The sequence below is a fragment of the Podarcis raffonei genome, chromosome 5, assembly GCF_027172205.1.
Source record: "Podarcis raffonei isolate rPodRaf1 chromosome 5, rPodRaf1.pri, whole genome shotgun sequence".
In the NCBI taxonomy this organism is placed as follows: domain Eukaryota; kingdom Metazoa; phylum Chordata; class Lepidosauria; order Squamata; family Lacertidae; genus Podarcis; species Podarcis raffonei.
In genome coordinates this window covers 13,018,502-13,034,734 of record NC_070606.1, presented here as the reverse complement: position 1 = coordinate 13,034,734, position 16,233 = coordinate 13,018,502, and the positions used below count along the sequence as shown (strand labels likewise).

Here is a 16,233-nt window from a genome sequence, read left to right as displayed (position 1 = left end):
TTTGCAAATGGCATTTTCAGACACAACATTCCGGGAGCCAGACCAAATTAAAAACCTTAACTAATGTCCTTAAAAGCAGCCACATCGCCGCCTTTAGAAAAAGAAGCAGACATGCAATTTTTCGCATGAAAATAGTTCAGGGGGAGAGGACTAAATCCCGCTCCATCTGCGCCGTGATTAAAAACTGGACCAGGATTCCCAGAGCTACGTTTTCTAAAGGAAGAGATGTGAGTGGTTCTAAGCACATTTGGCTAAAACACCTTCAACATGGATGTGCAGACTGGAAAACCACAGCAGTTAAACATCCTGAGCCTTGCACCCTTCTGAATGGTCAAAGTTAAGACATCCTGGCTCGAGGCAGATGTTGAACTGGCTTATTTATAAAGGTACACCTCAGATTTAATATTCTTTTCCATGAAACCTACCTGAGTGTCTGTGCTGGGATTCCAGTCGGGGTCATAAATAATCACTCTGTCTGCACCCGTCAAATTAATACCAAGCCCACCGACTCGAGTGGTCAGTAGGAAAACAAATAAGGATTCGTCCTGTAAATACATACACCACAAGGTACATTTAGGAAAAGTTTAAAAATGCATTTGTAGGTCTTTCCAGCCTAGGGATGTCAGCATCACCCTTGAGCCAGTGCCACCAACTGGACTCATCCACTTCAGCCCCGACTGGGCTAGGTGAGCTGGGTGGCACTTCCAGAGACCACCTTCTGCACAGGAACAGGTCAAAGTGCTGTGGACTCACAGCTTAGAGTTGTGAGCACCGGATTCACTTCTACAAGACAGTCATCGCACACAGCAGAGTATAGCAGAGCATAAACGACTCAGAGAGCAGCTCTGTAGAATATCTTCTTTATTCTATCTACAACTATAATGCACAACTATATACAGAGCTAAATGAGGTCTAAACAAAAATGCTGAACTGCACTGAGTGTCTGCAGCTGCTCTTAGCAGCAACCTTATCTACTGAGATCACACACAGTCTCTCTCTAACACTCAGTTTCTCTCTCTCTCTTTGATGTGAGGCTGGAGCGGAATAAGTAGAGAGCAGAAACCGCCCCCTCCTCTCTGGAAAATCAGCAGAGAACATCAGCAGATTCTTGGAATGGGAGGGGTGAAATCTCCTCAATGGATGCAGTGAACATGCTTCTTGGCTGCCCGAGGCTGTAAAATCATAAACGTTTTTACTTGGGAACAAATTCCGCTAAAATAAAGCTCAAACTAACTTACACCTGTGATTCACATATAGCAAACATAGTTATTTGCATGTGTGTTGGAAGGAGCAAAGCCAAACATCTGCAAAGTTCAAGGGCTAAGAATTATTATAAGCTGATCAAATAATTGTTGTGACATGGGAACCATTAGAACTGAACAGAATAGGTTGAAGGAAAACCTTTATTCATTGTTCCGTCTGAACTGTGAAACTAAATTTAAACCCTGCCAGGCTTGAAATTCCAAGGGTGGGTGGGTGGGTGGATGGGCAATTTATGCAGTTTTAAAAACTATTTAGGAGCTTTGGAAGTGATAAATAATAATCACAGTACAGTGGTACCGTGGTTCTCAAACTTAATCCGTTCCAGGAGTCCATTTGACTCCCGAAACTGTTCACAAACCAAGGCGCAGCTTCCGATTGGCTGCGGGAGCTTCCTGCACTCAATTGGAAGCCACGTTGGATGTTTGGCTACCGCAAAATGTTTGCAAACTGGAACACTTCTGGGTTTGCAGTGTTTGGGAGCCGATTTGTTCAACAACTAAGCTGTTTGAGAACCAAGGTACCACTGTAATGTTAATTTTAAATATTGGTGCATCTTCGAATCTCATCCTTCCCTGTTATGCAGCAGCAGCAGCAACAACAGCAATAATAATAATAATAATAATAATAATAATAATAATAATAATAATAGTTATTATCGGAACCTGGTAAATGTTTTGTTATTTTGAGTAATCCCTCATTCAAAAAATGTGTTGGGAATGCTGCACCTGTGTATAGTTCCAGAAGTTTCCTACAAGTCTTTTCATCTGAGTCTTGCTCTTCTTGTTAACCCTTACCAAACTGAATGCTAAATTCCATGCTTCTCCAACAAAGATCAGAGACTACCTGGCAGATCCAGAGTTTCTTACCTCATTAAATCTTGCAATAAGGGGTTGCCTTGATGCCACTGTTGTGGTGCCATCCATCTTGAGATAGGAATAGCTTCTCTGCTTTAGAAACGCTTCGAGAATGTGCAGCATCTGCAAAATTGAGGGGGAAAGATTGATGCTGAGCAGGAAAACAAAATCAAAACAGTCACTGTACAGCATAAAAACTAATGGCAGAGATCATGATGATGATGACTTATTAAATGTCTATACTGCCACTCGTCCGAAGATCACAGGGTGGTTTAAAATATAAAAACAGAAAAACACATCTAAACACTTCTCTCGTACAGAAATTGTTTCTGCCTACCCACGCCTAATAAATTCAAAGCAGGTTCTAAGTAGGACATTTTTCAGCCACAAATTAAAATCCAGGTCTAACCAAAGTTGGTATGTGCAACTGAAATTAGAGTAGGGAATGCTCTTACTAAAGTACCAAAGCCTGATTTTATTTATTATCTAATGGACTTAAAAATGGAAGATTCACTTTTACTCCTAATTTTTTAAAAAATTCCAGTTAATCCAATTAATAGCTATCTTATTTAGGTATATTAAAGGCTTGGTGCTAGCAGATGTCAGGGAAATTGTTCAATATATATTGACAGTGGCATGAGCAACTATCTGTTATAATTTGGGGGGGAGGGAAGGGAGGACTCCCAACATTGGAATGGTAAAACTGATCAACAGAGTCATAAAGGCGAGGCAATCTTATCTCTTTGTTGAAAAATCTAGTTTTCATCATTGAAAACAGGTGTAAGAAGTGCAAGAAAATGTAAATCCACATACATTGTTGAGAATATTGTGAAATATTTTATGTATTGGAAGCAATGGGCATATGCATTTCTATGTGAATTCTTTAGGTGGTTATATGTTGGAAATTTGCATCTATTTATCTACTACATATCTTGCTAAATTGTACCCTGGTATTTTTATTTTTCTTAGTACAGTGGCAAAGGACCCCTGACCATTAAGTCCAGTCGCAGATGACTCTGGGGTTGTGGCGCTCATCTCGCTTTACTGGCCAAGGGAGCCAGTGTTTGTCCGCAGACAGCTTCTGGGTCATGTGGCCAGCATGACTAAGCCGCTTCTGGCGAACCAGAGCAGTGCATGGAAATGCCATTTAACTTCCCGCCAGAGCGGTACCTATTTATCTACTTGCACTTTGATGTGCTTTCGAACAGCTAGGTTGGCAGGAGCAGGGACCGAGCAACAGGAGCTCACCCTGTCGCGGGGATTCGAACCACCGACCTTCTGATCGGCAAGCCCTAGGCTCTGTGGTTTAGACCACAGCGCCAACCGCACCTCGGTTTAAGAACAGCCCTTTTTATGAACTATTTGGTATACAAACTTCGCAAAACCAGAAGTAGTGTTCCGGTTAGCAAACTTTACCTCGGTTTACGAACGGAAGGCCTCATTAGGGAAAGCACGCCTTGGTTTAAGAACAGCTTTGGTTTAAGAACGGACTTCTGGAACGGATTAAGTTCGTAAACCGAGGTACCACTGTATTGTTATCATGTATTTATTTGAAAATATAAGCAAAAACATGTGTGCATATTCCCCAGGCATGTCAATCAGAACTAAATAGAACCTTGCCCCTTGGCTTTAAAACATTGCTTTCTGGGAGGAGTCTGCAGGCAACTTTCTAGCGTGCAGCACCAGGTCACAGCTGTGGACTTGAGACAGAGAAGATGCAAAGCGTGACTTACCTGCCGAGACTGAGTAAAGAGAAGTACTCTGTGGCCTTGCTTGTGCCATATTTTCAGCAGAGACTCTACAACTATCATTTTCCCAGAACGCTTCCAGAATCCAAAATGGTCTTCTTCCTTCAATTCTTCATCAGGGACACCCTTCAAAATTTTAGGACCACCGGAAAAGAGGTCTGGGTGGTTGCAGATTTTTCTCAGGGCCACCAATCCGGAGAAAATCTACATGGAGGACAGCCAAATGTTTATTCTCTGTATGTTCCGGTCCTTCCACATTTAAGCCAGCATAACAGATCAGAATGAAAGCAAGTGGCCACTGGAAGAAGGTTTTCAACAAGAGACTCGGGCTCTTATATCGTAACATATCACCAGCTAAACTTTGCAGTGTATTATGGCATCTGGGAGGAGGAAAGAAAGCGGGGAGGGAAAAGGCAACTGCTGGCCACGCAGATGATTAGTGTCACTGTGCGCAACTTCTGCCTCTTCCTGCTGAGGCTGGGCAGGCAGTACTGCCCGGGGCGGAGCCTATAAGCCTGGGTACCACATGGCATGGCACTGCAGAGCTGCCCATCTCCCTGGAACCACCAGCTGTAGCTCATCCTGACAACAGCCGCTTGCTGCTCAAGAAGTGGCTACCGGGAGCCACCATTCTGCTTGGTGCAAGGAGAGAGGAGGCGAAATGGAAGCAAGAAGAAATTCCAACGAAAGAAGAATGGCAGACGAAATTAATGGACTATGCAGAATTGGACAAAATGACAGGAAGGATTCGAAACCTGCGGGACCAGAGACTTACAGAAGATTGGAAGAAGTATATGAATTATTTGAAGAGCAACGGTAATCAACAAATTATGTTAGTAGGACTATAAGAAGTTTTGTAAGGAGAAATATACAAAGTGTTACAAAGTAGAAAAAGACAGAGATATTGGTTATGAGTTTGAAATGTAATAGGGAAGATAAGAAATGCATACCGAGAGATTAGATTGGAAAATTTTCAGACAGGATTGATGGAAGTCAAAAATTTGAATAAGATGTAAAAGTATGTTTAATTACTGTTGAAAATGATATGTTAAAAAAAAAACACTAATAAAAAATTATATATATTTTTTTTTAAAAAAAGGAGGGAGGAGGCAGCCTGCCAGTGCTCGCACGGCCCGAAAAAGATACAAAGGTGCTGGCAGGCTGGCACCGCTCCCAAGGCTGGTAGCTGTGCCACGGAGGGCAAGTGGGCAAGCATCAGGTGTCCTATTGAAGTGCGCAATGCCGCTGGCACAAGCAGGGACTCACGATACATTGCCTGATTGGAAATTCTGAAATCGCTCTCACAATTTTAACCTTAAACCGGTTTCAGGCAATGCACTGATATATCTCCCAGGCCTACGAGAGACGTTTATTTCTCCCTCAGTAAAACTACTATAATTATCATGCCAAATAAGTTATGCACTGCCAAAGGTACTGGCTGCAGAATTCCCTCTTTCAATTCCACCGCCACTCCTCTGATTCTCTTCCTACAGTGCTTGTTTTCACTGAGACATATGCACTACATGAAAATGCAGCTCCTTAGACTGAAGAAGTTGGCCAGCCCGAATTTAAAGGGTTTCTTTGAAAACTATAAAGGTAAATATGCTATGTTGTTGGTTCTGTTAACTTCTCATGCCTAGTAACTAACCCTCTGCTAAGCTGTTTGACAGCAAATGGAAAAGATGAACTTTTTTCCTTTCATGCTATCTGGCACGCCAACTTCTTTCTTTGCACTGACCTGCATGTCTCCGTTGAGAATCTGATAAACCTCTTTGGAATCAATAAACGTTTTGTATACTTGGTGCTGCTCATCTGTCAAACGGCAAAACAGTACCTAAAAAAGAGACACTGCAGACATTATTACATGTAGAAAGTATGGAACTCTACTTAACATGAATGAAAAATACAGATCTTTCCCAAAGGAGCTCACGATCTATGAACTGGCATAGGTTTTGCTTTTATCGCAGGGATTAGCAACTCAGTGGAGACTTTCCCAGCCCCTGGGCTCATCATCTGTTAAAAGTCACGTGTCACAGACACAACATAGAATTTCCTCACTCTTCGTCCTCAAGGGGAAATCTTACTTAATTCTATATTGTGAGTTCTGCAGAGTTCTCCTGCTTGCTAATATCAGCCTGTGCTGCAACACAGTTATACATAATTTATTTCGTGTTCTTAAAGTACCCAAATAAGCTTAGATCCGACAAGAAAATAAATATTGCAAAAAACAAACAAACCCCTTTCTCAGGGCGGAGTAAGGGGAAGTTCCATCGTTAGAGGCAGACGTCTGTTGCATGAATGGAACAGCAGCAATGGATACAACCCATATCTTTTACTACGAGGTCAGAATTCATTAAATTGGTGGAAGTGTGTCACGAGGAAAGCAAGTGGGGCAATGTACTATGGTTTATCCCTGTGACTTCCCACCCTAGACACGCAGTGAGCTGCTCAAAGCATAATGTCACATGTAGCCCCTCTCAGATAAATTTTGGGGTGCAAAATATAGAGTCAAACAATACCTGTTCATTTTTCTCCGGTAGTGACAGGCTCATTTTAACATCCGCCTTCATTCTCCGCAACAGATAGGGATTAATTGTGTCCCGTAAAATGCAAGCACACTTATATGCTGTTTTTACCTTTTGATGGGAAAACAACAACACCAATGCTAGTTTATTAATCATACTTGCTTTTCACATTTTACCCTAAACTTCTCACTAAGAGCTCAGCATAATGCGCATAGGGCTTATTCCATTTTATCCTCTCGCAAAAACAACTGTGACGTGGGATAGGCTCAAAGTACGCTGACCCAAAGGTTACCTGTTAGGTTTCATGACTGAGTAAAAATCCTAACCCTGGTTCTCCTGGTCTGTCCAACACTGCAACCAGTGCACCACACTGAATATTTATTTTAATGTACTTTGGAGGATAAAATACTTCAGCGGTTAGTGAAAACTTTGGGTAGGTTATCATGCTGATATTTTGCACACTTATTATGTCTGTTTGCATGTACATTTAAATGAAAGCAAACTCATATGGGCACCAGCTGCATCTAAACCAGTGGTTCCCAATCTTCTTTGGGCCATACCATACCTAAGCATCTCTAAGATCCTGATTCACCCCCACCCCCAACATGTAATTCTTCTTATTCAAAAAGTGAACTCCTATTCACCTGGAGGAAGCCTAAAAGGCCATTAACTGTTGCCCACCTTAAAAATCAAATTGCCCCCCTGTGGGGGTTGGGAACAACAGATCTAAACTAACAGCAAATCATTCTCAATTCACTTTTAAAATTAGTTGGTGGAATTTATATGAAAGGACATAAAAATAAAAACTACATAGAATTGCAGCAAACCCCACTTGAACATGTGCCATTCCCTCCAGCAGTGGAGCTGGGTGCCTATCAATCTGGAATCAAAATAGGGTCACCCAAAAATAAGGTAGGAAGCTCGCTATATTCAGGAGAAGCCCAAGGTAGGCTGAATTACACAGGTTTGTGAGTTAAAAGTGAGGAGCGTGGACATCTGGAAAACAACAAAAAATGGCCTGGCAGGAACATGTGAGTTTACAAAGAGAGATTGGGGGTGGGGAAGTGTCTAAAGAATTCAAAATCAGCAGACTGGGTGAGTCTACCAATCAAGTCTATAACTGTGAGCAATCTGAGAAACTGAATGAAGCTAAGTGAAGTTAAAAACCCCTCTCCTGCCCTCAGAGGGAAAATGAATATCAACTCCACCGGACATCATTTTAAAAAGGACTTTGGTGTGACTCCAAACTGTGTTCAGAAACGGTTTGTCAAGTGACGTGGGCCTTGCTGTTAAGAGTACAAGTTCACCGCTCCCTTGGCAAAACCTCTGCTTGGAAGCATGTGAGTGATTGCTTGGATACTGGTCACTGCGCCTAAGACACCCTGCTATAGAATCTGCCTTTGTATATTATGCTATCCAATAATTCTCTTGCATTTCTTCATGTACTAAATGGTGGATGGCCTTATGTGGTCAGTTTGGAATTAATAAGGCTCTCTGTATCATCCTGCTCATTCATTTAGATCAATAGGGGAGGCCTCCTGTGGTTCTATCATCAGATAAAGTTTGTGGGACAGCAGTGTGGGACGGGGTCTTCTTGATGGTGGCACCATCTCTGAAATGCATCCTTCTGGGGGTCATCTGGCACAAACATCATTTACCTTTTCAGTAGCAAATGAAGATGTACCTGTTTGCCCAGCTCTTTGGCAGGGGGTGAGGTAAGACATTCAGTCACTATGTTATGATGGCTCACTGTTTTTTTAGTGCCTATTAGCACTTTTGTTAATTTTTACCAGATTTTTGTATTTTGTATGCAATAGCTTTTATTGTCTGTCATATGTAAACTCAGCCTTCGATTGTCTGATGAAGGACACAATTAAGAACCAAGTAAATAATAGTAGTAATAGCATGTCTTCATTAGCTGCAGATCTAAGTCTTTATTTAATTAGTTTTGAATTGTGGTTTTATTCTGCACGATTTTTAGGATTCTCTTTGTTGTTTACTGTTTTATTTTTTTAATGTTAACTGTCCAGGAGATGATAGGACATTTAGTGACTGTGTTAGAACATGGCCTGGAACTGAGCTTTCAACGGGACCTGCACAAGGCACATTTTCTGAGAATTGCATTCTTTACCTGAACTGGAGAGGCATTGGAATAGCCTCCCATGGTTATTGGAACAGAAAATTGCTCCATGAAGACAGGAAGTGTCCCTAGTTTTCCTGGAAATACGAAGTCAAAGAGGGACCACAGCTCTTTTAGGTTGTTTTGCATAGGTGAGCCAGACAAGATGATTCGATGAGGAGTGCAGAACTGTAAATGCAGGGAGAAGCGTATGCATGTCATAATAAAATACAGAAAAGTGCAAATTCCACCAATAATTTACACATGACACAAAGTCTTTGAAACATGGCCTAAGCGTGAAGTAAGCATTAAGACCAAGTTTATCACTAATTTAACCAATCGAACTGCTTTTCTTTTTAAAGAGTCTTACCTGTTTGCAAGCAACCGTGACTGCAGCATTTGGATTCCGAATTTTATGTCCCTCATCTAGAATCACATAATGCCAACCGTAACCATGGATGTTATCTTGCAGCATGCGAATGTAAGAGTAGGAGGTTATCAGAATGCCACTACATGCTACAATTTCCTGAATCAGTTTTACCTGCAAAGAGAACAATACGTTGTCAATTACTGAAACTATGAGAGTCCATAAAGAAAGTACTGTTTCGGATAACCAATGTCCCAGGCAGCACTAACACGGCAACACTTGTCACAGGACTTAAGCACGCATTAAAATAAACACGTTTCATTCCAATATTGCAAGGGAGAAAATAGCAAGTCCCGAAAAGCCAAATCTAGGACCCAACAACCCGCCATTCCAAGGTATGAGTTAAGGCACTAACAAATTCAATTGTATCTCTTCCCCTTCCCTAAAAAAAGCATGACCACTGTAAGTTAAGACACTCACTTTGGCTTCAGCATCATGTATGCAAGTAAGGATACTGGGCTGTCTCACATAGAGTTGAGTGAGTCACAATAGGGAACCACAAAGCACTGAGAATGCACTATGAATATAGCAGAGCAGCAAATCGAGAACTTGCTGGGCTACATCAACTTGATTTGCTGCTGTGTCACTATCACCTCTTCCTCCCCTTACAACTTCCTGAGGAACAAACAGACTAGGACTTGAATTTTTTTTTAAATGTCTTTTTTAACAGAAAGGGGGGAAAAACATTTATTTTAGAAGGTGACTAACTTTCATGAATAGTCATTGAATTTGATACCGCTAGAAAAGCTCTCTAATGCCAAATGTCTATTTTTGTAAGGAATCGTATTTCCAAAAGGAGAAAGGAAGTATGATCACTAGTTAATGAAATTAACAGATTCGGTTTACTATGGAGGTAAAAAACAGACTCTCTTGCCCCTATAGTAAAATCTGATATTTTTAAGCCCCCACTGCAACCCACATTCATTGCATCCATTTCCTAGCAATGGTCTACTGCAGAATACTACAGGCATCTCTACTCAAACACTTAAGACAAATCATCTCAGGCGATTTCAAATTAAAAGCTTGTAAAATATGTAACCTCTCCTAGATTTTGCAATTAATAGGGTATGTCTGCAATTAGCCTGACTTACAGAAGGCTGCTACAATGTTGTCATTAAAAGATGTTTTGTGAAAGTGCTCCTGTTATTATGGGGGCTCAGGAGACCAATCCCTCCTAGAGGGCAAACAGTGTAGTGGTAGAAAACAACAGCCATAAATCACACTGTCAGGCAGCAGAGAGAACAGGAGTAAAAACACAAGGCACATGAAGGCCATTCACTGTAGACACAGCACAGCAGAGTCCTACTCAGGATTTACTGAACCTGTAATTAATTAAAATTTCCTTCAAGCCAAATCTTTTATTAAACAAGGATTTGTGCTGACAATGAAGGAAAAACACAGAAAGGCAATTCATCACCGACCACTTCCCCCAGTTCAGGTTAAGGTAATGTAAGCTTTGCCACACGAAAGTCTGTTGAGTTCTGTAAAGGGAAAGGGATTTGCAGAGCTCAGAGGGACCCCGTGGTACAGTACCCCGGTACAGTACTCTCCGATAATTTATAAGCATATTCAATGTTGTGCTCTAAGGACGCGTCTGCTTCCGCATTTCATTTCATCGTTGCCCGTTTCTACCCAGGAACTGACCGGCAATCACGTACCTTCCTCCTAACATCACAGGCGAGGGCTTTTAATATTTTCTTCTCTTAAAATTCAATTTCCACAACTACAGCCTTTTACAGCCATTTCAATCACTTCTGACACAGAAAAGCAGGATGGGATAAGACTAAGGATTATGAAGTAGCCAGAATCTGGGATGGAAAAACAGTCAGGTTTTCAGCTTCTATCGTCAGGTTAAATGAGGATGGCAGCTAAAATCGCAGGTGCGCGGGTGAAAGCCATAAGTAGCTTTAACTTTTGTAATGAGACACATGGTTTTGTGGAAGAAGGGAAATGGTTTGGTGCCCTAATTCCCCCTCTACCTTACTGCATAAATGCTTTTTAGCATGTGTGTATTTTGAACCTGCTTCCACCACCACACCCCAAGACATAAGGAAGAGCTCCTAGGTTACCCAGCAATGACTGTGACAGCATATACTAAACTCTACAGAGCGAAAGGGTCAACGTAGTAGGTGTGCTATTCTAAAATCTGTTTTGTCAAGAAAAATAAAGGGTTGAAGAAATATTGTACATGCTACTCTAACCTCAGCTCTTCTCTGCTTTAGAGAGAGGGCTACTGAGAGAAGGAACTGCTTAACTTTATATCAATTATGCCTTCTGGCACTGAAATTGTGCCAGCCTTATGCCTTAACTCTGCACTTAATGAAGTTTCTGCAAAGGGATTTATGCACTTCGGGAGCAGATACGAATGGTGAGAGAACAAAACAGAGGTCAAGGATTTCACAGAGATGTGTGCTACTAAATGAGAAGTGCCACCCTACAGTGCCACAGTATCCTATCCCACCTCTTCCTCCGGCTTCTGTTGTAGTGACATCTCTTTTCTCAGCCCAACTTCTACTGCTTAGCCTGACCTCTTCAGAGCTGTTCAGATAGTAAGCTCCCTTTGTAACCTTATGTCCATATTCTGCTGGTGCCCAGCCCAGGAGGGCACCGTGCTCACAATCCTTTCTGCAGCTCAGGTTTTCCCAAACTCGGGTCCCCAGCTCTTTTTGGACTACAATTTCCATCACTTCTGATCACTGGTCCTGCTAGCTAGGGGTGATGGGAGTTGTAGTCCAAAAACGGCTGGAGACCCAAAGTTTGGGAAACTCTGCTATAGCTAAACAGAATATTGGCCCCTTTTGAAAGTGAGTGGGAAGGGGCTTCAGATAATAATGAAAACAAACAGCTTTGAGCTCAGGAATCAACACATATGACATTTCGAGAACTGAATACTCACAAACCGCTAATGCTGCTGAATTATCAGAGAGAAGTCCTGCCCGTTTTAAGACCTAGTTGGGGTGGCTGCTGGGAGAAATGGCTTGGGTAAATAGGATTGTGTATACGCAGTGCTATTTTTCTAGAAAAATAGGTGCTTGAATTCACCATGAATGCCACCTCATTCTCTAAGAATAGCAATGGCACTCACCTGAAAGGTGCTGGAACCCATCTGAGAGGTGCCAGAACTGAGTTCCAGCTGAAAAAAGCAGGGGTAGCCAATGGGGGCACCTTCCAGATTTTGTTGCACTCCAACAGTCAAGGAGTTACAATCTAGCAATACCTGGAGTGTTACATCTTCCCCACCTCTGATTTCAGTGAAGCTAGTGGGCAAAACCCTCCGTGGCCTTTGAGAGCCTTGCAGGGTGCTCGTTTCTATGCTTGTGGCACATATTTACAAGTATGTAAACAATATACTGGTGTGCGCTCATAAACAGAACATGGAAGCTTTGTGCTGTCTACAACTTTCTCAACAGAATCCTGAGAAGCTTTCCCTACCGTAGTTCAGTAAATTCCCAGCTCTTGGGCATGCCAACAAACCGTGTCCATAGAACATTGGAGAATATTTACAGGGACTGGTGAACAGCCCCCTGCTCTCTTCAGTATTCAGTTCTTTGGGTCCTATCCAATGCTGGCGCAGCAGACTTCCACTTGCGCAATGCAATTTCCCCTACCGCCCCCATGCGCAATGCTCCAGAGGATCAGAGGACCCTAAGGATAAGATTTCGATGGCGCATGGGGAGAGAAATGGAACGGAAGTCCGTTGTGCGAGTGGGACTGTGTACACACGGCATTAGATACAACCCTTTGTAAATACATGGAAAAAAAACTCCCCTAAGGGAGTTCTGTGAGTATTTGCAAGGAATGCTCACAAAACCAAGATGGCATATGTTTAATTAAACCCTGTTCCCAGCCACTTCCTCCAGCTTCACAAACAACTCTCCCGTTCCCCCATCCCTTACCACTGCGGAGGGATAACCAACAGCTGGAGGGAGCTTAGTTTGCCCTGTCATTTTACTCTGGAAGTGTTTGGGCTTAGAAGAATCGTTCCCCACTCCCCCCCCCCAAAAAGCCACAATTCCTGTGATCACTGCAGAAAATGTGATGCTTAAGTTCTGGAATTAGTTGGTTGGCCAGCTGGTTGACTAGCCCACCTGACTGGTTTTCAGCTTGGCTCACTCCCACTGCCAGCTAACCTCCTAACAGTACAGTTGTTTTGTTTAGTTTTAACTTGCAAAAGGGCAGTAGCGGTGGAGGAAAACCCGAGGGATCCGGGTGTGTTTAAATACACAATAATCTTTGCAGATGAGCCGTTGTGCAGGTTTCAGTGCTTCCCGGATAAAACGAGATCCTCAGAGGCGACAACACCAACTTAGCTAAACCTCAGAAAACTATCAGCACAATTTATCAGACTGATCCATTTGTGTATATATCGCAACACGTCACTCCAAGCTTCACCACGGGCTTAGTGCAGATGTGCGAGCTCCCGGAGTGGAGCCTCCAGCCGCTTCACTGCTGTGTATCATTCGCCTGAGGCTCATGTTTTCGATCTCTCCAGACTAATAAATAAGTTATTAGTCTAGGTAAATAATTATGATGTGCAATAGTATCATGGAAACACCAGCGACGCTGATCACTATATGCGGCAATGATTCTCAATAACAGAGTGGAGCTTTTGCTCTTACAGCCCCTGCTTTGTGGAATGCACTTCATCACGTTATCAGACAGACACCGACAATTTTGTGCTTCTACCTGCTTCAAACTTTTATGCTTACCCGGGCATTTCCAGAAGGATGATATCAGCTACGAGAGCCACACCATAGTGCAATTTTGTTGGACCTGTTTTCCAATATATTTAACGCTGCATGTGATTTTGTATTTTTATCTTGCATGCCACTTTTGAGATCTTTCTGGAATATGAAGTGGCCCATAACCGTTCTAGATAAATAAACAAGATGCTCAAGAGCCCAAGAGTTCACCCAGGTGTCTGCAACGTTGCCCCCAAACTCACAAGATTAGCACTCAGGAGGTTGCACTGCTGCAGGTTTCCTAGGCGAGTGCTCCCTGAAGACGGGAAGACCATGGTAAAGTCTGCAAGGGGCATGGGAAGGGTGAGACCAGCTGCCAAGTCCAGCTGCACAGGGAAGGCCAGCCTAACTAATCTAAGGGCTGAACTACGGAAAGCATGTACGCATGTGCAACAGAAGCTACGGCAATTCCGAGTGGAGAAGTAGCAGGGAGAGGGAGAAAAGAGCATGTTTGGGGGTTTTTTAAGAAAAAGAACCCCAGGCAGGACACCTTGCTGCAACAAGTTCCATAGAAAACTATTTGCTGGGGCACCCAACTCACAGGCCTTGGTGCTGAATGAAGGCAAACATGGATATAAAAGTTGCAACCCTATAAGTATCTTTTAAAAGATGGCATTTGCGTATCACGGAACCTAAAGCAGAGGTGCTAAGCCCTCTGTGCTGTATTTGTCCTTAAATTCTTCGGGTGGAGGGAGGAGTGGGGGGGGTATAAAAATGGAGGACCTGGTGGACTGGGCTTTCACTGACGCTGAATCGCTGCACCATACAGCTCGCTCAATGTCACACAGCAACAAAAACTCTCAAGGTGTTTCATGGGGGGGAAACATGTGTTCCATTTAACACTGCGAGGGAGGGAGCAAAGCTAAAACTTCAAGGGTCATCTTCAGTACTGGCAACAAAATCCTCACGACACTTTCGAAAGAAAGAAGTGCAAGCTGTTCCTATTCAGCGGAGAAAGAGAAGGTCTGAATTTGCAGCATCCTGAAAGAGCAGGTACCTTTTTATTGGTGTAAGAGCCCGTGTCATGTAGAATTGCAACTCTAAACGGAGGCCACCAAGTATGAAACTCCTTCACCCACTGATGCATCACTGTAGTTGGGCACACAATCACTGTTGGACCCAGCCCTTGGAACCTAGAAGAGATCACAAGATGACAGCACCGTGAAATAAGAAGCATGCATTATGAGAGCTATCAGAACAACTGTATTCAAGTTAGAGATGAAGAGTTGGACTAGATGACTCTACAATTTCATGGTTTTATGAAATGGGTGCAAAACTATAAAATTACCGTATTTTTTGCTCTATAAGATGCACCAGACCACAAGACACACCTAGTTTTTGGAGGAGGAAAACAAGAAAAAAAATATTCTGAATCTCAGAAGCCAGAACAGCAAGAGGGATCGCTGCGCAGTGAAAGCAGCAATCCCTCTTGCTGTTCTGGCTTCTGGGATAGCTGCGCAGCCTGCATTCGCTCCATAAGACGCACATACATTTCCCCTTACTTTTTAGGAGGGAAAAAGTGAGTCTTATAGAGCAAAAAATACGGTAAATGGCAGGATGACGCTCTACAAGACAATAGAAAGGAGGATGCTAAGGAGTTGGAGTCAATAACAGCCACAACGCTAAATGAAAAGTTTTGGGGAAGCTATACTAGCTTTCTCCTTCCAACCAATTAAACCAGTAAAACACAGAAACACCAGAGGACTGCAGGTTAAATTTGAGAACCAGGCTGATCCCACTTTTAAAATAATGCCTGCAAGAGCCAGTGGCAGGGGGCGATCATGGTAGAGAAATAAAAGCAACAGCACGGGGTCTCTGCCATGGGAGCATATTCACCCAGTGCTTTTCAAACTGCACTGGCTCCTGGTAGAGTACAGGGTCAGATTTAAGGTGCTGCTTTTGACCTTTAAAGCCCTTCACGGCCTAGGACCCTCGTACCTACGGGACCGCCTCTCCTGGTATGCCCCACGGAGAGCCTCAAGGTCCATAAATAGCAACACCCTAGTGGTCCCGGGCCCTAAAGAAGTTAGATTGGCTTCAACCAGAGCCAGGGCCTTTTCAACTCTGGCTCCGGCCTGGTGGAATGCTCTGCCTCATGAGACCAGGGCCCTGCAGGATCTGATTTCTTTCCGCAGGGCCTGTAAGACCGAGTTGTTCTGCCTGGCCTTTGGCTTGGAGCCAATTTGATTCCCTCCCTCTCTTTCTTTTTTCCTTTCCTTCTCCTCCTGCAATGAGGCTACATTTTAATATTTTAATGTTTCAATATTTTAATGTTGTATTTTAATTTTGTTTTTAAGTTGTAATCATTCAACTTGTTTTTATTATTGCTTGTAAGCCGCTCTGAGCCCGGCCTTGGCTGGGGAGGGCGGGGTATAAATAAAAATTATTATTATTATTATTATATGAAGGGATGTAGCAGATAAAGTTACTAGGAATAATTACCAGCACAGAAAAAATGCCACAAACTCAATCCAGTCTACCGTCTGTGCAACAACCACGAAGAGAGGAAACTCAGTAAGGCATAACAGTCTGGAATAGCCTTGTGCATAGAAGGT

At 42.9% G+C, this 16,233-nt stretch overlaps 1 protein-coding gene across 2 annotated transcripts in view; it reads right to left on the bottom strand.

The window, feature by feature from the left end:
- ERCC6 (ERCC excision repair 6, chromatin remodeling factor) overlaps positions 1–16,233 on the bottom strand; it is a 134,051-nt gene that overhangs the window by 93,399 nt on the left and 24,419 nt on the right. For both annotated transcript variants that reach the window (XR_008330392.1, XM_053387885.1), the window contains exons 8-15: positions 14,676–14,811; positions 8,880–9,050; positions 8,522–8,698; positions 6,385–6,501; positions 5,604–5,699; positions 3,851–4,069; positions 2,130–2,240; positions 426–545 (exon numbers count right to left, since the gene is read on the bottom strand). Coding sequence is in view for 1 of the 2 variants with exons in the window: in XM_053387885.1 (XP_053243860.1) it covers positions 426–545; positions 2,130–2,240; positions 3,851–4,069; positions 5,604–5,699; positions 6,385–6,501; positions 8,522–8,698; positions 8,880–9,050; positions 14,676–14,811 (1,147 nt within the window). In the remaining variant the exon portion in view is untranslated. The remainder of the gene's footprint in view (positions 1–425; positions 546–2,129; positions 2,241–3,850; positions 4,070–5,603; positions 5,700–6,384; positions 6,502–8,521; positions 8,699–8,879; positions 9,051–14,675; positions 14,812–16,233) is intronic.